Source organism: Peromyscus californicus, unplaced genomic scaffold, assembly GCF_007827085.1.
Source record: "Peromyscus californicus insignis strain IS unplaced genomic scaffold, ASM782708v3 Scaffold_7__1_contigs__length_154581171, whole genome shotgun sequence".
NCBI lineage: Eukaryota > Metazoa > Chordata > Mammalia > Rodentia > Cricetidae > Peromyscus > Peromyscus californicus.
Window position 1 is genome coordinate 140,506,800 of NW_026294595.1, and position 24,913 is coordinate 140,531,712.

Here is a 24,913-nt window from a genome sequence, read left to right on the forward strand (position 1 = left end):
CTTAGCCTGCCAAGTACATAAAAAAATGAAAGTCCTCGCTAGTTGTTGATGGCCTATTCTAGATGGCTCTGGTTTCCTAGAATCCTTGTCAGACACCAAACAAATGGCAAACACTTAGCTCCATTTTGCGGATGGGAAACTGGGGTTTAGAAAGATCTACAGACATCAGGGGAAATCATGATTACATATGGGTTCCCTCCTGTCTTCCACCCTCTTCCAAGCGCTGGGGTCTGACCGCTCCGTGTTTAGCTCTTGCTGAAGGTACCACAGATCTGACCTGTGTGTGTTTGGAGGTGGGGAGAATGAAGGAAGGCCATATGAAGGCTTGAGGTGGAGGCAGGACCAGGCAGCCAGTTCTTGGCCTTCAACGTTTTGCCTTCTGGGAATAGACAAGAAGTGGATTTAAAAGGATTTTTTTTTTTAATCTGAAGGACTAGATGTAAGGCCCAGTTTTTGTGGCATTCAGTCACCTGGATCCTTACATTTAACTATGGCACCTGACCTACACAGTCAGAACTAGCCGTGTTTTCCTAGCCAAGTTGGGATTCTGTGTCTTCCCCCGCTGTATCCCAGCTTCCAGTGAAGTTGAACAAGGCGGTTTAAAATGTGTTAGGGGTAAGCACACTTCCAAAGCTGTTCTCCATCTCTGGATTTTAGGACACTGGGTGCTTACATTTGGGATACACTGGCTATTGAGAACAAAAGTTTAGACTTGGAAAAGCCATGATGGAGGCCATTATGAGACAGGAGAGTCAACATCTTAAACCCTGTAGACAGAAGCGAACACTCCTGCTGTTTGTAAAAGCTCTCTGTCAAGATCTTTTACAAAGACCCACCTTTTTTAATTCAATGTAATTTGCCTACCTAATAGAAGTGTCCTGAGACATGTATGTGAACCTCCAAAAGCTGCCTGTGTATTTGGAAAATACACAAGCATCTTTAGCAAACTTAAAAGTATAAACTTGCGAGCACACACACAAAAACAGAAAACGGCCTAAGAAAGTCTATGGCTTTCTGGTCTGTAGTCAGTGTCTAGGACCCAGATGGGTGGGGTTTCTGGGACTCCTCCTCCTCCTTGATTTCCTCTGCACAAGTCCTACATTCCCCTCCACCCAGTTCTGTTCCTATTACCCCTCGATACATTCCAGATACCAGTCACTCAGGCTAGAAGGGTTTCAGACTTTGCATCTTTAAATATTCCTTTTAAATGTATTATTACGTTTTTTTGCGTGCTTGTGGAGGTCAGAGGACAATTTGTAGGAGTCAATTTTCTCTTTTTCACCATGTGGGTCTGAGGATCAAACTCAGGCTCTGGGACTTGGCAGCAAGCACCCTTACACACTGAGCCATCTCGCTGGCCGTCAGCCTTTCTATTTTAATTCTCCTTCAGTCAGACTGAGGCTCCTGACTACCCTGTGGACCTGACCAGCAGACCCCTCTGCTTTGGGAAAAGGGATTAGGCAGCATGGATGTGGGGTTCTGCCCAGAATTATTCCACAAGGCTGTCTTCACAAAGCCCAACACAGATGTCCCGTATGTGGGTGACAGCTAGGTCACTTTAGATTGGCCCCAAAGAACTGCAGTAAGAGGTGATCTATGTTGAGTGGTTCAGCAGCTGGCTCAAACTGACCTGGGGTGAGCCACCTCCCAACCTGCCATGTAGATCTGTGACAGGGCCACACAGGTCCCCTGTGCGTGATGGCCAGCCCAGAGGGGACATCTACAGTCCTCCGTGGTGGCCCCCAGTGTTGTTCCATCCTTATTTATCTCACACTATTAATGTCAGTCATTGAAGGGCCCTGAAGGGCTGGGGTTAAGGGGAAGCTGGACTCAGCCCTGGAAAGAGAGGAGGAGTTTCCATAGCAACTGTCGCCCTCTCATTAAACAGAAGAAATCCAGAGGGCAACAGGCCCTGGAGGGGACACTTAGAGTCACGAGCCACCAGAGAAACATGAATCATGACACTCATATCAGAACAGCAAAAACTGGCCAGCAGTTCTGTGCTGAATGCTGGGGGTGGGGACAGGTACAGAGAATAACACAAGCTCCCCTACTCCAGGCAGCCCTCCCTGGTCTCCTCCAAGGCATCCAGGCCCATAGTGGATGAGTGTGAGGACCCACACAGCAGCCTTGTTAGGGACTTCACACCTGTGCCCTCCTGGGCAGTCAGGACCAGTGTGAGGAGGGCACACAGCAGAGGACCAGGCCACTGCCAGGGCATAGATGATGCTCTCAGCATTGAGGTCAGAGCCATTTGATGGCGTGTAAAACCTGGGAGATGAATTACACAGCAGACCTCACAGACCTGACACCCGAGTACCTGTGTGTGCCCTGTACTAGCAATCAACGTGCGCCCGTGGCCTGGATGTAGTTTGTCCCCAGAGGATCTCCTGAAAGCTGATGTTGGGAGGTCATTAGGTCATGGGAACTCTGCCCTCAGAAGGTGGTTCTCATGGGATCCTGGATTAACTAGCTATAAGAGAGTCATAGAAGAGCAAGCATCGGCCACCCAGTTCTCTGCCTGGTGATGTAATCTTTCATTTACACACACACACACACACACACACACACACACACACACACACCCCTTCAGCCATGATGGCATCTGTCAAAAGGGCCTTCCTCATTCATCTGGCGGCCTGATCTTGCACCTTAGCCTAAGATTTTAATCAAACCTCTTTTCTTTATAGAGTTAACCTGCCCCCAGTGTTTCCTTATAGTAACAGAAAAACAGAAGTAAAAACACAGAGTGGAACAGTTCCACACACCTCACAGTCACTGCCCAGGATGTGAACTGAGAGGAAATGAATGCATGAAAAGTGAGATAAGAAAGAAGGACCAATAAATAAATAAGAAGGGCCACAGAATCAGTCATCTCTTTGGTGCCTCATTAGCACCCCATTAGCGCCTCAGTGCAAGGCAGCAAAGGTGCAGGCCCTGCAGGCCTGCGGACCTGAGTTCACCTCTAGCATCTCTACAAAAAGCCATGCATGGCAGCACATGCCTGTAACCCCAGCGCCCGCCCGGGGAGCTGAGAGAGAAGATTCCTGGACTTGATGGCTAGTCAGTTTAGAGCCCCAGGTTCAGTGAAAAACCCTGCCTCAGACTGAGGAGGAGAGTGACTGAGGGAGACACTGGATGACAACCTCTGGCCTCCATGTACACACACACACACACACACACACACACACACACACACACACACACACACACAGTGCAGTGTGGCAGCTCCTCTCTCGAGTGTGGCAGGCCTCACTCCCTCGGCCTGGCCCTGCCTGCCCTGTGAGAGCACAACCAGGAAGCTGCATTTCATTTGCCCATCCCATCTCTCCCCTTGTCTAGACCCTATCATGTCCCCAAAAGAGGCTGGGGATTGCAGAGCTTATTCTAATCAGTCCATGTCCAACTTAGAGCATCCTGTCTCCGAGAGGGTGGGGACAGTGGAGAGGGCTCCAGCAGGACCTGCCACTGCCAGCCTTCCTGCCCTCACCATACATTACCCCAGCCAGCGACGTCTGTGCCTAGCATCCCGCCCCTGAGATGAGGCTGTGAAAGCTCCCCAGGACCCAGGCACTGTGGCCCAGACTTTATACCCCATCTCGGACCACGAGGGATTCCCTGCTGGGTCAGCTGACATCTCTTCTCTCCTCAGCTGTCTATTCTTCGGATGACCCATCCTGGAATCACAAAATAAAGATAAACAAAATGCTGTTTTGAGAAAGAGCCAGGGACTGGCTATGGCCACCCTTTGTCCTGTCATCCTTCCTTAATTTCACACAGAAGAGCAGGGGGAAGGAAATACCACAGCCAGGATTGTCCAGGACCAAAGAGATGACCTTGAGTGGAATGGGCTAGCCTAGACTTTCCACCCAGGCCATCTTCTGCCTGAGGACAGTGTGGGATCCCAGTGGGTCATACTGGGATGGACAGAGTGGGTCAGACTGGGATGGACAGAGTGGGTCACACTGGGATGGACAGAGTGGGTCACACTGGGATGAACAGGGTCTGGGCCCTTTACGATCAAAGGCCCTCTGTGTAATGGAAATCAGGAGAGAGGCCCAGTGGGGTCCTGTACCTCTGGTTCTCTTTGTCCAGCCACTTCCTCTTCCTCCTTTGGACCTTGGTCCTGATGAAGCCTTCCCTGACCCCACCCTTTCCCTAGTCACCATTCAGGATTTCTCTGAGTCCCCAAGGTCCCGGGGAGGCAGCTGATGGAAGCGTTAGAGCTGAGAGACACCTCCTGCCTGCCTTAGAACAGAGTTCACACCAGGCGGGCATGGGAAGAGAGCAGGTAGGCATAGTTGTTGCTGCAGGTGAGAAAACAGAATCAGAAAACTAGCTCCCCCTCATGAAGGGCGGGCAGAGCCTATGGCAGAGGCTGGGGGCTGCCTCCAGTGTCTGGCCTTGGGTGTGCCATGATGCCCCTCCTCTGGGTTGGTCTTGGTTGGTCTCCTTCCTGGAACAGGCTGAAGCTTTCTTAGAACTGTACTTACCCACAATTCAGTCTGTTGCCATGTTGTATTAGATATAACTCCACCTAAAGCTCACTATGGGAAAAGGTAATGATGCCTTGTGTATGGCTCCTCAGAGGGCCTTGCAAGGGGCCTCCATGGGAGGCAGGCAGACTTGAGGGTGCTGGCCTGGTTATCCTTCCAAGAGCCTAGCTCTCATCTACCTCCTCAGGGTTCCTCACTTCCAGGCTTTTTTTGGAGGGAGGGGTTGTTTGTTTGTTTGTTTGTTTGTTTGTTTGTTTGTTTCGAGACAGGATTTCATTGTATTGTATAACTGTGGCTGTTCTGGTACTCGGTTTCTAGACCAGGCTGGCCTTGAACTCACAGAGATCTGCCTGCTCCTCCCTTCAAGTTTTAACCCTGGCTTTTGTTAAGCATACTAGAGGCTCCTCTTTCCTGGCGTTGGTCTGAGATCAGAGTAGGGTTTATTGGACAGACTTGACTTGGAAAGTGCACATTTCACACAGTTAGGAAACCTGTTTGTTAAGTAGTTGCTAGCAGCTGGCAACAGGTTAACAGAGGACCCACTGTGTGCTTGGTGGCTCTCAGAACCTGGGAGAGGGCCACTGGAATCGCTTCAGGCCGCCACAGTTTGATTCCCTTCCTTCCTTCCTTCCTTCCTTCCTCCCTTCCTTCCTTCCTTCCTTCCTTCCTTCCTTCTGTCACTAGCTGTCCCTTCCTTCCCCTTGACTCGCCCCTCCCCCATTCTGGTTCTTGGAGTAGAACTTCTAGAACAGCTCTGGAGTTCTCCGCGGCTTGTGGATGCCTCTGTCCCCTGCATGCCTGAAGGACAGGGTCTCTGGGCAGAGCTGTCTGGGCTGGCAGCTTTTTGTGAAACAGCTTGGAGAATGTTGTGCCGCTCTGGCCTCTGCTGGCCCCCAGGAGACATCCCTTACACTTCGGGTTGGTGTGCCCCACACCACAGGATCTGTCTGCTTGAAGTGGGGAATGAATAAAGATTTTCCCAGGTGCACAGCCTGTCAGCACAGGCCACAGTCCTCAGCCTGCCCTTCTCCACAGAGAAAATGAGAACGGTGATTGTGCCTTCTCAAGACTGACATGAGGAGGAAGGGAGAGGTCAACACAAAAAGACAAATACTGGATGATTCTACTTCTGTGAGATTCCTGAACCAGCTGGATCCATATAGGCAAACAGAATGGCAGTTGCCAAGGGCTGTGCCATGACGCGTTTCTCTAATGCACAGGGTTCCAATTTTACAAGATTCTGGAGATTTTCTAGAATGTTCTAGAAAAGTCTTAGTGATGGATGTTATAATGGTGACACACAATATAAATGCATTTAATGCCCCTTATTGTACACTTTAAACTGGATAAAGTGGTATTATGTTCCATAATTTTTACCACAGTTTAGAAAAAATAGTTTGGGACTGAGGATAATCCCAGCACTTGGGAGGCAAAAGCAGGTGGATCTCTATCAGTCTGAGGCCAGCCTGGTCTACAGAGCGAGTTCCAGGACAGTCAGGGCTACACAGAGAATCCCTGTCTCAAAAAAACAAAAAACAAATGAAAAAAAAGTTACCAGGATCACCACGATGGCTCAGCAGGTAAAGGCACTTACCGCCAAGCTTGACACTGTGCATTAGAATAAGACAATGCTCCAGAAACCACAGTAGGCTGGGCTGACACCGCGGTGTACAGGGTCACCTTTACTGCTCTCCTTAATGCCTCCAAACGCATTCTTTTCCTCGTTTACTAAACGGGGCCAGGAGACTCGGCTCCAGGTCACAGGTTCTGCCCTCCCCGCCCCAGGCCTGAGGGCCACATCTTTTGCTACTCCTCCCCCGAGCCCTCCCGGATGGGGTCCTAACCTGTCCTGTCCTTCTGCAGGCACCTCAGGGCTCTACCAAGGCACCAACGGACTGACCAACACGGCCGGATTTGGGAGCATGCACCAGGTAGACATGGCGCCTGCCAATTCTCCTCTCCGTTCTTTCTTTCAATGTTCCCCTTAACTCAGGTGCACAACAGAGCCACCTCACACACACAGTCCCCACCAGAAACATGGCCTCTTAACCCTGCCCAGGTCTGGGGATTCCAGGGATCATAGTGTACAAAAGACCACTAGAAATAAAATTACAAGATCCTCAAGATGTCAGGTCCGATCTTACCTGAGCCCGAAGCATCTAGGAGTTCCTGAATGTGGGCTGTGAGCGCAGTGTATGTGCTTTCTCTGAACAACATATCCTGCTCCCTCTACCTCCAATGGGGGCTTCAGCATTGCTCCGTGGAATGCACTGTAGAATTCCCTTGGTTTCCCTGGAGTCCGTGAAGAATCAGTCTAGAAAAGAGCTGGATGTGGTGGTGCACACCTGTCATCCAGCAATCAGGAGGGTGAGGCATGAGGGAAGACCAGGCGTTCAGGGTCATCCTCAGCTATGTAGTGTGTTCAAGGCCAGCCTGAGCTACATGAGACTTTGTCTCAGACAGCCTAAAGAAAAAATTATCTGGGGACTGGAGAGAAAGCTCAGTGCTTAGGAATAGTGGAAGACTGGAGTTTGGTTCTCAGTACTCGCCCCAGGCGGCTCACAGCTGCCTGTAACTACAGCTTTAGGGGACCTGGCACCTTCTTCTGGTCTCTGTGGGCACCTGCATGCATGTGGCATACACCCATATGGACACATACACATACATATAAATTTTTTTTAAAGAATTAGCCTACAGGGGCTGGAGAGATGGCTCAGTGGTTAAGAGCACTGGCTGCTCTTTCAGAAGACCCTAGTTCGATTCCCAGCACCCATATGCCAGCTCACAACTGTTTGTAATTCCAGTTCCAGGGGACCCGATGCTTTCACGCAGACATACATGCAGGCAAAACACCAATGCACATAAAATAAGAATAAATAAATCATTTTTAAAAAGAAAGAAATTAGCCTTCCAGAGGTAGAGTGTGTAACTCTGCCAGCATACTTGAGGCTCTGGGTCTGATCTCCAGGACTTTTAGGGGAACTGGCTAAAGAACCCTCTTTTATATACTTCCTGTAAATCTGAAATTCTTTCAAAACCAAAAGTCCATGTGTTTCTAAGACACAGAAGTGCAAGGAGCAATTTTTAAGTCTGGGTGTCTGTCCATTTCACTCTAAGACCCTGTCACAAATTCAGACTCCCCGAAATTCTGACTTAGCAGAGATGAGCTGGGGCCCAGGGCATAGAACTTTCTGAGTTCCTTGTGAGAACTTGCTGATGGTGATCACTGATGGTAATGATAATGGTGGTGGTGGTGGTAATCATGGTGGTGGCGATAGGGTGATGGTGAATATGATGGAGATGGTGAGGATGGTGATGGTGATGGTGGTGATGGTAATCATGGTAGTGGTGGTAGTTACTGTAGTCTTGTGGTTTTGATGATGGAGATGGTAATGGTGGTGGTGGCGGTAGTTACTGTGGTCTTGTGGTTATGATGATGGAGATGGTAATGGTGGTGGTAGTTATGATGATGGTGATGGTGATAATGGTGGTAGAGGTGATGAGGGTGATGATTGTGACTCTGAGCAGAGTGTTTGAAACAATGATGGCCAGGGCTGGGGGCAGAACCACCCTGTTGAACTTGATGCAGGCTGACTGGCATTTCCTAATGAGGACTATTCTGGACCCTTGATATTGTAGGGGCTGTTGCATTTGTGACTTGGTCCCCAAATTGTGCCTGAAACATTCCCCACCCCATGACTGTGCTCCCTTCATTGGTCACACAACGTCTTTGAAGTTCTCATGCAGGAGACACAGCATTGACCAAGGGACTGTCAAGGCCACACTCCTGTTCTTTAGGGCCATCAACCAACCTCCATCTGCAAGCGCTCAAGTCCTTGAACTTGGGATTTTCTCTACAACCAGTGTGTAGGGCAGGCAGGGAGTGTCAGGGAGGTCCCCACTCAATCCCCGATCCCCGCCCCCAGCCCTGGGAGCTGTTTTAGAGATGGCTAGACTCAGCATGTCCACATCGCAGCTCCCACCCCTTGGGAGAAGCATGTGTGAGTGGGGAGTCCCAGCACCTCCGTCTTCCCGGTGTGGGCCATCCTGCCATTTCCACGCTGTGGCCCATCCCTCCTTCCCCTGCATCTCCTCTACTTTCTGCCTGCACACAATTGCTCTTGACTCTTGGGTCAGATTCCACTTAGGGGAAACCAAATGGCAATGGTCTGGATGGTCAATGTTTACTCTGAAGAGAAAGCATCTCCTCACTCAATCCATGTCTGTTTTTCTCTTGCCAGGATTACCCCTCCTACCCCGGCTTCCCACAGAACCAGTACCCCCAGTATTTCAGCCCATCCTACAACCCTCCCTACGTCCCCGCCAGCAGCCTCTGCTCCTCGCCCCTCTCCACGTCCACCTATGTCCTCCAGGAGGCTCCTCACAATGTCCCCAACCAGAGTTCTGAGTCACTGGCCGGTAAGTCCGCTCACCTTTGCTGTCATTTGTGCCCGTGGTCTGAGGGTCTGAGCGCCCGTGTGAAGGAGATCTGTGAGCTGTGGTCCAAAAGAAGTGCACACTTGCATCCTCCTCTCTGCCCTCAGGAACACGCATTTATTAAGCACCTTGTAGCATGAATCTTAAAAAGTTCTTATTAATAAGATCAAACCCGGACCAGGTATTGGGGTGAATTCTGGAAGATCAGAGAGACAGAACAAGCCACAGCTAACCTCAACTGGCCAACTTCTCAGCTGGTCTTGTTTCCTCAGACTGGATGCTTCTGTGTCCTCATATCCAAATGGTTCTCAGCTGAACTGCTGCTTATAAGCCTGAAGCTTAACCAGCCAAAAGCTTCTAGTTTCTGGTCTTCACGCTTTATATACCTTTCTGCTTTCTGCCTCACACCCTAGGATTAAAGGCTCGCTTTCTGGGATTAAAGGCATGTGTCACCATGCCTGGCCTTTCCAATGTGGCCTTGAACTCACAGAGATAGATCCAGAGGGATTTCTACCTCTGGAATGCTAGGATTAAAGGTGTGAGTGCCACCATTTTCTAGCCTTTGTATCTAGTGGCTGTTCTGTCTCTGACCCCAGATAAGTTTATTAGGGTGCACAATATTTTGGGGAACACAATAACATCACAGCACCTGCTGTTTTCCAGGCACTCCTTAGTTTAAACGCCTATAAAGGGCTCTGAAGTTGTTTTTTTTTTTTTGAGATTTATTTATTTTTGTTTTTTACATATATGTATGTTTTGCTGGCATGAAACTGGAGCTACAGATGGTTGTGATGTGCCATGTGTGTGCTGGGACCTGAACCCAGCATCTCTGTGAGAACAGCAAGTGTGTGCGTTCAGCCACTGAGCCATCTCTTCAGCCCCAGGACACTGTCCATTTGGTCTTTGTAGACCAGAATCAAATAGTCACACAGATACATTTGCAGATTGGAGTAAGTTGCCACCATCCTCACAAGAAAAGGGTTTCTCAGCCCTGGCTCCACTCCCTTCCACACAGTAACAGGTAACTGACTAGTAACCGTGGTGCTAGACCTCGAACCCAGGTCCACAGGGTTTCATCTTCTGTGCCGAGCTACTCTTTGGCCATGCACGATTGAGATGTCTTCCAAAGTGCACAGTGGGCAGGACTGATGGAGGGTGGGGGAGCTCGAGCAATGGCTCAGCTGTGAAGGGCACTTGCTGCTCTTGCAGAGGGCCGAGCTTGTTCTCAGCACCCACCTTGGGTGCCTCACAACTGCGGTTAATCCCAGTCCCAGGAGATCTGACGCCATCTTCTGGACTCTGCAGGCACTGCACACACACATACTAAATAATAAGATAAATCTGCCTAGCAGCAAGCCAGAGGCCCTCTGGAATCCAATATCTGAGGAAGTTTGGCTGCTGTGACTCACAGGCCTCAGCTTTCTAGAATGCTTACACAGCCCTGAGGCACATTCATCTCTGAGGCACCACAGTTTTAGGGAACCCTTGTATTGCACAGGACTTAGGCTCCAGAAGACAGACAGGAAGGAAGGAAGGAAGGAAGGAAGGAAGGAAGGAAGGAAGGAAGGAAGGAAGGAAGGAAGGAAGGAAAGAAGGTGTAACCACAGTGTCGGGGATCAGCACAGCTTCAGGGGTGTCCTGACAAATTGCTGAGCCTTGGCCTCCGATCTCAGGTCTTCATCCTGCCTGCTACACCAACCACCACAAAGCAATGCCTCTCCTTTCTAGACACTTCTGCCAGAGCCCTGGAGTGCTGTCACTGGCCAGCTTAGTCACATGTGCGTCCTGCAGCAAGTCTCTGTGGCTCAGATACAGTCCTAGGATGGCAGATATGGATCTGGGTCTTGGCCCACAGCTGAAGCTAGAGTTGGGTCAGCCCTACCAGAACCAATAGACTAAGAGGAAGGGGGAGGGGCAAGGGAACCCAGAACCCCAGAGCCAGAAGGCCAAGGAGACATCCTCACGCCTGACCTGGGTCCCACCTCAGCTCTGAGCTATACCACCCAGGCTGGTTTCAAACTTGCAACCTTCCTGCTGCAGGCTCCCACCTATTACTAGAGGTTGCTGTCTGGACCAGGTGTTTCCAGGTTCTTGGTGTCTTGTTCATAGAAGTCATGAAGTGCACAGAAATAGCAAAGCCACAAGGGTTTTATTCAGGGCAAAGCAAAAGCCCAGCACGGATACATTGCAGGGGAGTGGTGGGCTCCAGCAGGTTGCTCTAGAGCCCTAGGTTACTTCTGGGGTTTCCTTTTGTGGGTCCCAGAGGAGGAGGAGTTGGTTGCTCGGGGCAGAATGTGGGTAATTTTCTGTTTTGACTGACAGGCCTGGATTATATAAACCTTGGTTTGCTGCAGATATCCTTTCCCATGATGCATCTGGCTTAATCATATGCATGCCCAATCATGCATAGGCATAAGATGGTAAATAGAAGATTTTCCCTAAAAGGTCACTCAGAGGACAGTTTGCCTTATGGTGTGTGTACCCAAAACCAGTCCAAATTGGAGCAGCCCACTGCCCCCAGTTCCAGGATGTGTCTGGCCACAAAAGGGAGTTACTAGGGGGTTTTGAGGTGGAGTGGCAGGTTGCTTTGTCTGTTAAGGAGCATGTGTGAAGCTTGAGGCAGGAGGAGGTCCCAGATTGCTAAGCTATTCTGCAAACCAGGTGTCTCCCAGGTGCTGGGTCACAGGTGCTGGGGTCTCAGGTGCTGGGGTCCAGGTGCTGGGGTCACAGGTGCTGGGGTCACAGGTGCTGGGGTCACAGGTGCTGGGGTCCAGGTGCTGGGGTCACAGGTGCACCCAGCATACAGTCTCATTCTTTTGTTGTTTTGTCGTATTTGAGACAGGGTCTCTCTCATGTAGCCCAGGCTGTCCTTGAATTCAGTATGTAGCCAAGGATGACCCTTAATTCTCCATGCTCCTGCTTCCCCACCCTGCCTTAAATTCATCCTTCTGGCTCTTTTCTGGGTCTACTGGTGTTCTCGGGCTTGGTGGAAACTTGGCAGCCCAATGCCGTGTGGATATTCATTACTAGCTATTCCTTGCTTAAGATAAGGGTGGGAAAGAAGCTGTGGGGAACCCTGGCCCCTCTCCCTGGGCTCTTGGTGTGGGTCCAGATCTGCATGTTCCTTCCCTGAGGAGCTCTTCATCCCTGTTCCAAAGACAAATGGAGACACCTGGTCAAGCATTTCGAAGTCAGCTTTCGCGACGGAGTGTGGGGCTAATCTTCGTAGTTTTGTCCCAGAATATTTACCAAACACATAGTTCCTTCGTGCTTAGCAACTTCATTTTCTTTGGAGAAAGAACATGGAGTCCAGTAAACGCCTCTCCCTGAGCTCGGTCTATCTTTGGCATCCTGGTTCTCTGAATGTAGCCTCTGTGCACTGGTTTCAACAAAGGAGAGAAGCCAGGGGCTGATGGGAAATTGGGATGGAGACAAGCTACCGGAAGATGGACCAGTGGGTCCAGAGACCAGGGTGAACCTGACTCACACAGTGCCCTTCCTGGGGATTTGGATTATATGGCCAGGCTATCTCTGGGCTCCACCAGGAGCAAACACAGGACTCACGTATCTAAAGTGTCCCTTCACTGTCCCCCATTTCTCGTTTATCCCTCGTCCTCAGATATAATAAATTATAAGTAATAAATAAATGGCCTCAGGTATAAATAATAAATAAATAATAAGTGGCTGGGATGCTTTTACTGTGTCTCACAAGCTCATATAAAACTATTTTAATGGCATCACAGGACTGGAGAGATGGCTCAGTGGTTAAGAGAACTGGCTGCTCTTCTAGAGGTCCTGAGTTCAGTTCCCACCACCCAAATTGTGGCTCACAATCATTAGTAACTCTTGTCCCAGGGGATCTGATGCCCTCTTCTGACCTCTGAGTGCACCAGACATAAATGGGATGCACAGATATACATACAGGCAAACACTCATGCACAAGAAATAAATAAATATTCCAAAAGTTTGTAGTCTAATGGCCTCAGTAACTGTCACCTCTAACTGAGGTGCCCAGCCTCTTTCCCCAGTATCTGTTACACAGGAAGAGCATTTAGCCTGTGTGCACACACACGTGTACATACACGTGCACAGACATGTGCACAAACATGCACACACATGAACACACTTATGTGTGCACACACAGACATTTAGTGTGTTCTTCAGAACTCCACTTTTGAAACTGTCTAGGGTGCCTGGTGTTTCCCCGCTATTCCAGTGGTTTGATTGACTGATCCCACCAGCTCTGAGCCTTGCCTCCACCCCCAGCCACACTGAAGGACACACTTCTCTGACAGGCATGAACATCTGTGCAGAGGACGCTGGGCAGCCTGCTAAGCAGGGTGTGGTCTCAACACCTGTCCAGACCCAAGAGAACAGGCACCACCGGTCACTGTTTAAAAACTCCTTTCCGTTGTTTAATGTGTTACAAATTACCCAAAAGAAGTTGGGAGGTTGTTTTTTAACTTCTTAAACTACCCTCCTTAGCCAATGAGAGAAGGTCAAGCTCTCAAGAAGAGGTTTAAGGTTTTTCTCTGCAATCAGATAACACCTAACAAACTTAGAAATGCATGTATTCTTTAACCCAACTATTCTACAACTAAGAAATTATCCTAAAGACAACTCTCACATAAATACAAACACTTATGAAAAAGAATCCTTATTACAGTTATCAGAGCAAAAGACTAGAAACAAAGTGGTAGTACTCAGCAGGACCCAAGTTAGGTAAAAGGTGATACATCTACCAGTGGCATACTATGCAGCTCTGAAAAAGATGCGGTGATACCTGTCCAAGTGGCCCTCTTTGAACTGCTATTATAGGTAGAGAGAAGTAAAAGCACCACATACGAAAATCCAGGCATGGTGTCTCACTCACACCTGAGATCTCAGCACCTAAGAGACTGAGGCAGGGGGATTGCCATGAGTTCAAGTCTGACCTGAGTTACATACTGAGTTCCAGGCCAGACAACCACAGAGTGAGACTGTGTCTTAACTCACCCACACGGGAAAAAAAAACTATTCATGAAATGTGTCCCCAAAGTCTGTGTTTGCATAGGAAGTTTCTGGAAAAAGGCAAAGGAGCTATTCATGGTCATTTTCTCTGGAGAAGAAAGCTGGGAATGTGGAATGGAAGAGAAAGACTGTGATAACAGATGTCTGTACAGCACGTCTCAGCAGCGTGTGTCCCCAGCAGCATCTGGGGCATTTACTGAGATAGACTCACAATCTGGACCAGAAAGCAAGTTCCAGTTAAGTTAGCATTCAAGACAGAAAGCCCGTCCTCTGGCAGCATAGAATTAAATCAGTAATAAATAACAAGTATGTCTGGAAATTTCTCAATCGTTTGGAAACTCAATAACACACTTCTAGGTAACTTGGAGGTCAAAGAGGAAACCAAAAGGAAATTTAAAAGTACTTTGAGTTGAATGAAAATAAAAACACAGCGTATCAAAATTTATGGAATGTCATTAAAACAGCAAAGGGGAATTTTTAGCAGCAAATGACTGTCAGAAGAGAAGAAAGGGATCATGTAAAGACGGAGGCATCACCAGCACCCGCAGGCTACAGGGTGCTCCGAGGAGCCTCAGAGACCCATGGAGGCTTTGAGGGGAGATGGCGATGGAGGGTGAATCTGCAGAGCGCACGATATCTCGGAAACAACTTTAAAAAGCCAGGTCTCATGGGACGATGCTTTTAAAAAGTGGTTTCATGGAATTGGAAAAAAGATAGAGGACTGATGCAGCTCGGAGGAGAGAAAGGGACTAGAGATGCCGTGGCAGCAGGGATGGGAGCATGACGCACAAAGGACCGCAGCGTCACCCACAGCGGGAGGCTCAGGCCACCACCGGCTTGCTGTGGGTGACGCTTCACCCCCATCGACAAAGCGAGATATCCAGAGATGAAGAACGGTTCGTTTTCTGGATCAAGTCTCCTGGAAAGACTTCCACGGTCTGTGCTGCCACCACTGACTATATTGATGTCTGTGGTCCTGGTTGCTGACAGAGGCCTTGCTGATGTCCGTGGCCTGTGCTGTGGCTGGAGGCCATGCTGATGTCCGTGCCCTGTGCTGTGGCTGGAGGCCATGTGGAAGTTCATGATTCATGCTGTCGCTGCTGCTATGAGTGAGGAAGCTTCTTTCACAGTTGTATCGGTGACTGCAGACTCATAATTGAGTGTTACAGACACTGAAGGCTTCTGTGACAACCTCTCCCCTGACTCTCAAAAACAGAAGCCGTCCAGACAGGAAGCTATGGAAGAAAGTCCTTTTAAACCTGTGGTAAAGGTGGTGAAGTGTAGCTCTTCACGGTTGGTGGCTTCTGGCGGAGGGGTGGGGAAGGACTCTAAGGGCCTGGCCACTGGGAGTTTGACCACGCTCCAGTGAGCGTATGGACAACAGAAATTAGACTTGGTGTTTGCTTGGCCTTCTGGGGGTGGGGGGATGGGCACAAGGGTGGGAGGGTGGGCCTGGGAGAAATGGGAAGTGAGTGTGATCAGGGAGCATTGTATGAAATTCCCAAATAATTAATAAAATATTATTTTGGGGGAAAAAAAGCAAAGAAAAAGGAGATTACAAAAAGAACATCTCATCTTTTTAATTTTTAAAAAATATTTATTTTTATTTTGTGCATACAAGTGTTTGTCTGCCTTTCTATGTATGCATACCACATGCGTGCAGTGCCCATGGAGGCCAGAAGAGGTCATGAGATACCCTGTAACTGGAATTACAGATGTTTGTGAGCACCACGTAGGTGCTGGGAATTGAACCTGGGTCCTCTAGAAGACCTGCCAGTGCTCTTAACCACTGAGCCTTCCCTCCAGCCCCAAGAGCTCATCTATCTTAAGAAACTCACAAAAGAAGACAAATTAAACCCAAAGTAAGCAGAGGTACAGAAATAAGAGACGGAGTGTGTGTGGGGGGGGTGGGGAATCAGTGAAAGCTGAAAACAGAAGGGGGTAGGGTGTAAAATGACTACGAAGGAGAGAGCTGACATCATCATGATGGTGCCTGAGTTGACAACTTAGATCAAATATGGATTCCGTGTAAGACAGAAATATCTGGCTAACACAAGAAGAAAGTGGTTCCCTACACAGGCGTGTACCCAGTGAACAAACTAATATTTTTATTGTTCTTGTCGTTGTTGAAGATCAAAACGCAGAGCTGGGGGTGTGACACTATTGGTAAAGTACATGCCTAGAGTGCATGAAGAGCTGGGTTCCATCACCAGTACCACATAAAGCCAGGTGTAATGGTGCACACTAATCTCAGGGCTAGCAGTGGGAGGCAGGAAGATCAGGAGTTCAAAGCCATCCTTGCCTACACAGTGAAATCTGCTCCAGCTTGGGCTACATGAGACCCTGTCTCAAAAGAAAACAGAAACCACAAAGAAAACACCAGCCCCAGATGGCTTTGCTAGTTAATTCTACTGAAAGCTTTAGTAAGAACTACTGATTCTACACAAATTTCCAAGAAAATTAAAGCCATACTTTCCTGAGGCCCCCTCCGAGAGCATCACTAGCCCAATGCTGAACTGGGGCAAGGGCATGATAAAAAAAAAAAAAAAAGGACCCAGGCCACACACTTCATAAACAGAGAGACTTCTAAAGAAACCACAGTAAGCCAAACCTAAACTTTTATTGATTAGGGTTTTATCCTAAGGATGCAAAAAATGGCTTAAAATTGGAATTTAATTAATATAATTTACAATATTTGCAAGTTGAAGGTGTAGAAGTGCTTAACACTTCCAAAACTTGCCAACAAGGAGAGCGAGACAGGGCTTCGCCTCAGCGACATCTGGCGCCTGAATGTTTATCCATCCCCAGAAAGAAGTCACCTGTCAGCTCCCTCATCGTCAGTGGGGCGATGCTTGGAGGTAGGGCTTTAGGAGGTGACTGAGTCAGGAAGATGGAACCCTTAGGGTTAATGTCTCTGTAAGAACAGGTAAGAAAGCAGATCTCTCTCACTCCTGTGGAAGATACAGCAAAACCCTACCCACTGACAAGCCCAGAGACTTCACCGGGAACTGGACCAGCTGGCACCTTAATGTCAAACTTCCCAGCCTCTGGAACACTGGAGCTGGAGAGATGCCTCAGCAGTCAAAAGGGCGCACTGTTCTTGCAGAGGATGTGAGTTCAGTTCCCAGCACCCATTTTGGGTGGCTCACAACTACCTGAAACTCAAGCTCCAGGGATCTGTCGCCCCCTTGTGGTCTCTAAGGGAGCCTGCACTCATGTGCACATACATAACCTGTACATATACACACACACACACACACACACACACACACACACACACACACACATACAATTTTTAATTTTTTTTAAAATAACATACTTGTATTGTTCAAATCACCCCCACCAGTGCTGGTTTCATTTTAACCAAACTAAAACTGCATGGCTTCGAAAGATCTGCAGATATCCATGAGCCAATATTACAACAAAGATGTCTACCGATTTTCAGTAGTGGGGAGTGAAGCCTGGGTCTTGAGCATGCTAGGCAAGTGTTCTACCGCTGAGCTATGGCCCCAGCCCCAGCCCTCTTTTCCACTTTTTGAGACAAAGTCTCACTACATTGCTGACCTTGAACTCACTCTGTAGCTCGGGACAGTCTTGAACTTTTGATCCTCCTGCCTCAGCCTTCCAAGTAGCTGAGATTACATCTGTACCATGAGGACCAGCTAAAATATCCCCTCTTACTGCTTTAATCAAGTATCTGAGCTGAGAAGAAATTCTTCCTCCTAAAGAAAGCTGTTTCTGACTCCATGCTGGGAGTGTCCAATGCTGTGCCCCAAAAATGCTGGCTTGTGAAAAAATGCTCGGCACCCTGATATCTCACATCACACTCCTTTTCCTTTTGTGTCCCTTAGTCTGCTAAGGAGCTTTATAAATATTAAACAAAGTTGAGTCCCTGGGTTTTGAAGGAAAACAGTCTTTTCAGGGTAGAAGAAAGAACCCAGACCATTCCCAAATATATTTAGAAAAAGCTGACCCTCCCTCCACAGTGACCTGAGACCCGAAGGAGAGCTGGCATCTGCAGGACATATTTAGAAGCTAAAACAAGAAACTGAGGAGTGAGGAATAGGCTGGGATGTCTCTGACGGTCCAAGTAGGTCCACAGTTCTGATGTTATACTCACAAGAACAGGCCCGAATCTTGCCATTCATTTGCAGGGACCCCAGACAGGTTCAGCCCCCTCACGAAGCCACATATACCCATGTGTCTCTGGGGCCTCTCTTGAAACTAGATAGATATATGAGGCCGTGTTTTTATGTTGCCATGATGCAATCCCAGAGAGTGGCCAACTTTATAAAGGAGAGGTTTATCTAGTTCACAGTTCTGGGGGGACCCAGGACCTTTCAGAGTGTGTCCCCAGTTAATCTGAGGACCTCCCACAAGGCTCCACCTTTGACAAATCCCACCATCAGCACTCTGGGGATCAAGCCCCCAAAGCATGAGCCTGGGGTGGAAGTGCTGGAAGATCACCTCCCTGGGGGCATGCATTTTCATCCTTCTGTCTGCCTAGGAGTCCTCAAGCCATTAGCGTGGCCTGTTCACTGTAGTCAGAGCTGCCTGATGTTGCTTCTTCTAGATCTTTGAGCAGATACCCCCTCACTTAGGAAGCCTTCCTTACAGACCTCTTTCGTAACACCCCTACCACTACACAACACCCTGCATGCATTTGTGTGTAGAAACCAGATGACAATCTCAGGTGTCACCCTCCAAAAATGTCACCCTCCACCTCCTTTGAGACAAAGTCTCTCATTGGCCTGGAGCTCACTAATTAAGCAGGAGTAGCTGGCCTACCAGCTCTGAGGCTCTACCAATCTCCATCTCCCCGACACTGGGATCACCCTCTGGAATCAAAGTCAGGTCCTCGTGCCCACACAGCAGCTGCTTTACCAGCTGAATTGTGCCCCCAGCCTTTGCTAGAGTTTTTGAGTGCTTGAGCCTCTAGACAGGGCCTAGAACCTGAAACAGAGCCTGTCTCACAGATGACTATTGACTGGGAGAAGGTCATAAATGGCACAGATGGCTGTAGTTGAAATTTTCTGTCCCACCAGCCAGCTCCCAAATAACCACATGGAGGCTTCTTATTAATTATAAAAGCTCGGCCATAGCTTAGGCTTGTTACTAACTAGCTCTTTCAACTTAAATTAAACTGTTTCTATTACTCTACATATTACCACATGGCTTGTGGATTTACCTATCCTCCAGCATGTCTTGCTCCCTCTGTGTCTCCTGGCAACCCTGCCTTTCTTCTTCCCCACGCTCTCTTTTTGTCCACAAGTCCCACCTAACCCCTATCTGCCCAGCTATTGGCCATTCAGCCTTCTCTTAGACCAATGAGAGCAACAAATTTTCACAGTGTACAAAGATTATTTCACAGCGGATGGCAGTGACCAGCAGTTTAATCTTATAATCTTGACCTGCAGTGCTTTCTTCGGGGTATCCTTCTGGGGGTTGGGTGGTGATGGGGCTGGTGCCATATTTCCCAGGAAGAGACACCCGGCCAAGTTTCTGACCTGTGTATCATCCTCTGTCATTCCCCAGGTGACTACAGCACACACAACGGGCCCTCCACGCCAGCAAAAGAGGGCGACACAGACCGGCCCCATCGGGCCTCAGATGGGAAGCTCCGCGGCCGGTCAAAGAGGAGTAGTGACCCTTCCCCGGCAGGGGACAATGAGATTGAGGTAACCAGGGGTGTCTAATGGGGGAGAAGCCCATCTCTGTCTGTAGCCTGAGTCACTGCTGAAGGCCAAGGCTCCCCAAGCCTTTGGTCAGTTGCACTTTGTAAGCACAACCCAGTGACAGACAGCTCCACTACCCGGGGGTATAAACCCAGAAGAATCAGGTTGGCGGCATAGAGTCCTGCTGGGTAACTAATCTGGGGAAGGACAGCCTGAGAGCCAGCATGGACCATGCTTCTCACACCTCAGTGACATCCGAGTGCCCCAGGGGTCCTCGGCATAGGTCCTGAGCAAGACAGAGAAGTGGCATGTGTAACAAGCCCCTTTGCCTGCTGAACCCCAGAGGGGGCTTACCCTGAGAGCTCCTGGTAAGGAAGATGATGGGCAGGGTCTTCAACTGGAGTTCAGTGGTGGGGACAGTTTGTAAAAACCAGTGCCAGGTCCCATCCCAGACCGAGTGACCATAGGTGGAGGCAGTTTAGGAAATCTGGCTTGTCCCAACCTTGGGGAGGCTCAAGGTCTACATCCTCCATGTGGCCCTAGCGGCTCAGGCAGGGAGATCCCCATCCTGGGCACAGAAGCATCTGCAGAGCTGGGAGGGACCTTCACCCTCAAGCAGCACACTGGCTGTACCCCACACTCCCAATGTGGGGACTCCAGGTCCCAGTGGTTCCAGTGTGCAACCAGAGCTGAAGAGGCTGACCTGAAGGGCACGCTGGCATTTGTCAGATGTGGAAATCTTCCTTGAACCAGTCTGCATGGGGGAGGAAGACAGTGGGGACCCAGGCCTCGTGAGTGCCATTGAGACAGACCCAAGTGACCACCGCATACCCGGGGAAGGAAGCAAGTTCAGGGGTCCACACTGCTCTGCTGGTTAGCTGCCGTGTGCTTTAGACCACTGCATACACGGGAAAGAAAGAAAGCAAGTTCAGGGGTCTCCACTGCCCTGTTGGTTAGCTGTCGTATGCACTGGGACTTGAGTAGTATCAACTAAGATGGGATGTGTGCCAAGCATGTGAAACACAACATGGCACCACTGTCTCCTGCCTGAGCCCCTCACAGAACAGCCACAAACTCAGACCCCAAGACCTGCATCTCTGTCATTCCCTCAAATCAATGTGACCTGGCCAAGCATGGTAGCACACGCCTTTAATCCCAGTACTCAGGAGGCAGAGACAGGCAGATCTCTGTGAGTTTGAGGCCAACCTGGTCTACAGAGTGAGTTCCAGGACAGCTAGAGCTGTTACACAGAGAAATTCTGTCTTGAAAGACCCAAAACAAAACAAAAGAAAAATCAATGTGACTTTGACCCTGTATCCACATCCCATCAGACTGGTAGAGATCCCACTTCATTATTGAGCCCCGCCCCCACTCCCAGAAACATATGAGAATCTTAGGGTGTGGGGGACCTGCCCCTACTTTTTACCCCCAGGGTATTCTTGAGGAGAGAGGGATAAGAGATTTAGATAGAAGAATAGAGGGGAGAAAAATAGAAACACAGGACAGCTTCAGGATGGCCTGGATCCTTATCCACCAGCCCAGAACTTCATTCAAAAGGGCTTTTTATAACAATGCCAAGGGACAAGGCAAAAGACCTCCCCCTGCTAGATACAACCAAGTGTAGACCCTTCCAAACACCTGGTACCCAGGCCTATGGTTCAATCATCCTCTTACGCAGTCCTGCTGGGTAAAGCAAGCTCAGATCTCACTAGGAAACCTCTGTGGGCCTCCACATTAGGGTTTGCGTGGTCTCAGGGCACAGATGTGCAGCCACTGCCCTTCAGCTTGGATGCTGCTGCCATCCTCTGTGTGACCCGGTAAGAGGTCAGCTGCTTGCTTGGTGCCATACTGTGCACCGGCCATGGGAATCACTCTTGATCTTAAGGACACTGGAGCACCAGCCACCAGTCTTTGGTGGCAAAAACCAAAACCACAGAACCTACAGGAAAGGAAGGAAAGGGAGAGGAGGCTGCAACAACCAGGTGGAGCCTGGAGGGATGGCTCAGCCAGTAAAAAGCTTGGTACTCAAGGACCTGAGTTTGAATCCCCCATGTAATAAGCCAGACTGGAGAAGGGCAGCCTTGGGGGGAGGGGGGGGGAGGGCAGAAGCAGGCAGATGCCTGGAGTTTGATGACCAGATATTCCAGCCAATCAGTGATCTCCAGATTCAATGAGAGATCTCTCAAAAAAACAATCAAGGAAGACACTGGACTTTGATAGCCAGCCTCCACATGCATGAACACACATCTGTACGTACGTACACACACACACACACACACACACACACACACACACACACACACACACACACACAAAGAACCAAGGATTAAAGAAATACAAAACCCAGGGAACGACCAGGGTCTTTCACTTGCTGTTCCACCAAAGAGCAGGCTGTTTGAGAACACAGCACCCCTTGACCCAAGGTCAGACTCAAGGCCCACTTAAGTGTGTCCCTTGATTGACACCCTATGGTGTGGGGGATGAGGATGCCCTTATCAGAAGACCTGGGGGACACAGGGCAGGAGCACCCACTGCTGACGTACCTGGTACCACGTGTCCCACTGGTGCAGATTTAATGGTGGCTTGTGGCTTTGCTGTTCCGTCCTGGAAAGCATTGTCCTGTGGACTTCACACTTATCCCTTCTATTAGTCTTAGCAAACTATGTACTCTAGGACTCTGCCGAGGAGAGCTCCCCCTGCTGAAAGGACTGCCCTCAGCCTGGGGCATTCTATCCTCCCCTCCCTCAGTCCCCACCCCTTCACTTTGAAATGGGCTCTCACTATGTTGCCCAGAGTGGTCTCAAAGTCCTGAGTGCAAGCCATCCTCCTCCCTCAACCTCCCAAATGGCTTCGAGTCCAAAGGAATGCTACGTATATCCAGCTGTGTAGCCCAGGCTGCCTGATGATCCTCCTGCCTCAGCTTCCCATTGCGTGCTTCTATTCTTTTTTTGAACGGGGCAGGGCTTGAGACAGGGCCCTGCTACACAGCCCAGGCTGACCTCAAACTTCAAATCCTCCTACCTACCTCAGCCTCCCTGGTGCTGGGATTATAGGCAAGTACCACCGTGCCCAGCTTCCCCTCCATCTTAAATCTGCCCCTTCTCACTGAACCGAACTAGGTTTGGGTCTTTTCAAAACGGCTCCTGTTGTCTGTGGCCTGCCTCCCTCCCGCTTCCCTGCATGTCTCCACCAGCTTGAAAATGCACAGAGTAGTACAGGCATTGATCCTCCATTCTGGAGAACTCTGCGCTCACCTGCTGCAGCTTCTGCTCTTGATGAGAATGGTGGGAGAAGAGAGAGACGCTGGCGAGGGGGATGGGAGGGCCGCGACGTGGAAGTGGGGTTCACAGGGCACCATTCTGGAAACACCTGCTTCTCCCTCCTAAAGGACCAGCGTGTGAGAACGGGCACCAGGGTGTGAGCAGTGCTTTCCTTCGGAGTTTAATGTCAGCAGGCACGCTCACACCTCTTAAGTCTTCGGCAGTTTCATAAATGACAGAAGCCCAGGAGAGAGGCCAGTGCTGAAGTGGCAGTTCTGAGGTGTGTTAGCTGAAACCCTTAGGCTACGGGTGCCAGGAACCAGCTTGAGCTGGCTGACGTGTAAAAGCAGAATTTCTCTGAAGGGTGCAGAACCCTCTTAGGACTCAAGGGCAGTGGGACAGCAGGACAGTGGAGCATCAGAGAGGTGATGAGATCAGCCTGGGAAATGGGACAAGGAAAGAGGTTGGGCCTCTCTCCTCTCCTGGGAAGGAGCTAAAAGCCCCCGCCCCCCCCCCCACCTGTGCCTTTTCGATGGCCCTGCCCCCATACAGTGCTCCTCAGACTGCTCCAGCCTCTCCCTACTCTCCCTGAAGCCCAGTCCTGGGGAAGTATTGAGCCCATCTCCATCCGCAATGGGCCTTCTCTTCCCCTCAGGCCGCTTGACTACTAACAGTCCCCAAAGATGAGACTGTGGCTTTTTTTGAGACCCCAATTTAAATCTCAGATCTCCCTGGGGTAGTTAGGGATCCACCCAAGTGCAAGTTGTCGTAGCCATGGACAGGGAGCTGCAAAATGTCCCCAGGAGTTCTTCCACTAGGACTTCAGGCTGGGGGTCAGTGAGGTGAGGAGATGGGGTGCAGGGCTGCTTGATAGAGGGTCCGGTGGGTAAGTTAAAAAAGACTGCATGGATCTGAAGACATTCACCAATTGCTTTTTAACTCCACAATTAAAACTTCTAAGTTAAATTGATTCAAGGCATTGAGTTCAAATGAATTAAGATTGGCACATTTGAACTTCAAAAAGCCTCTTCAAAAGTGATTGTTTCCCAACCTTTTCTATATGGCCTGTATGGCCCATAGTAAGAAATACACTCAGGACCGAGGAGGTGGCTCAGGGGGTGCTGTACTTTGTCTCCTGTTGCTGTAATAAACATGATGAGCACCGGGCGGCGGTGGCGCACACCTTTAATCCCAGCACTCAGGAGGCAGAGGCAGGCGGATCTCTGAGTTCGAAGCTAGCCTGGTCTAAAAAGTGAGTTCCAGGACAACCAGGGCTACACAGACTGTCTGTAATAATAATGATGATGATGATGATGATGATGATGATGATGATGATAATAATAATAATAATAATAATAATAATAATAATAAACGTGATGACCGAGCAACTTAGGGGAGGAAGGAGTTTATTTGGCTTAGACTTCAGGCCAGAGTCCATCACTGAGGGAAGTCAGGACAGGAACTCAAAGCAGGAAGCAGGGGTAGAAACTATGGAGGAATACTGTTTACTGGCTTGTTCAATGGCTTTTGTTCAGCTAGCCTTCTTATACAGGCAAAGCCCACCTGCCTAGGAATGGTGCCACCCATGGTGGTCTGGGCTCACCTACATCAATCCTCAGTCAAGACAATCTCTCATGGACATGTCCACACGCCGGTCTCACAAAGGCAGTTCTTCAGCTGAGGTTCCCTCTTCCCAGGTGACCGACTCTAGGTTGGGTCAATCTGAGAATAAAACCTAGGACAGAAGGTACAGTGCCCGCTGTGTAGGCATGAGGACCTGGGTTCGGATCTCCAGCACCCACTTAAGAACCTGAGCATAGCAGTGCACTTTTGTGACCCTAGTGCTGGAAGACCCCAGCGCTTTGATGACCAGTCGGCCTGGCCCGTCAGTAAGCTCCAGATTCAGTGAGAGAGCCTGACTTGAAAAACAAAATGGGGAGTCATAGATGAACGTGCCTGGTGAACGTGCGGCCTCTACATGTGTGTGCACCCACATACACAAATGCAAACGTGGGTGGGGAAAGTCAAGTCTGCG

At 49.5% G+C, this 24,913-nt stretch overlaps 1 protein-coding gene across 1 annotated transcript in view; it reads left to right on the forward strand.

Moving 5' to 3' along the window:
- Positions 1-24,913, forward strand: part of Eya2 (EYA transcriptional coactivator and phosphatase 2) — a 174,764-nt gene that overhangs the window by 104,537 nt on the left and 45,314 nt on the right. The window contains exons 6-8 of the mRNA XM_052723360.1: positions 6,360-6,427; positions 8,738-8,915; positions 19,479-19,621. Of these exons, the coding sequence (XP_052579320.1) occupies positions 6,360-6,427; positions 8,738-8,915; positions 19,479-19,621 (389 nt within the window). The remainder of the gene's footprint in view (positions 1-6,359; positions 6,428-8,737; positions 8,916-19,478; positions 19,622-24,913) is intronic.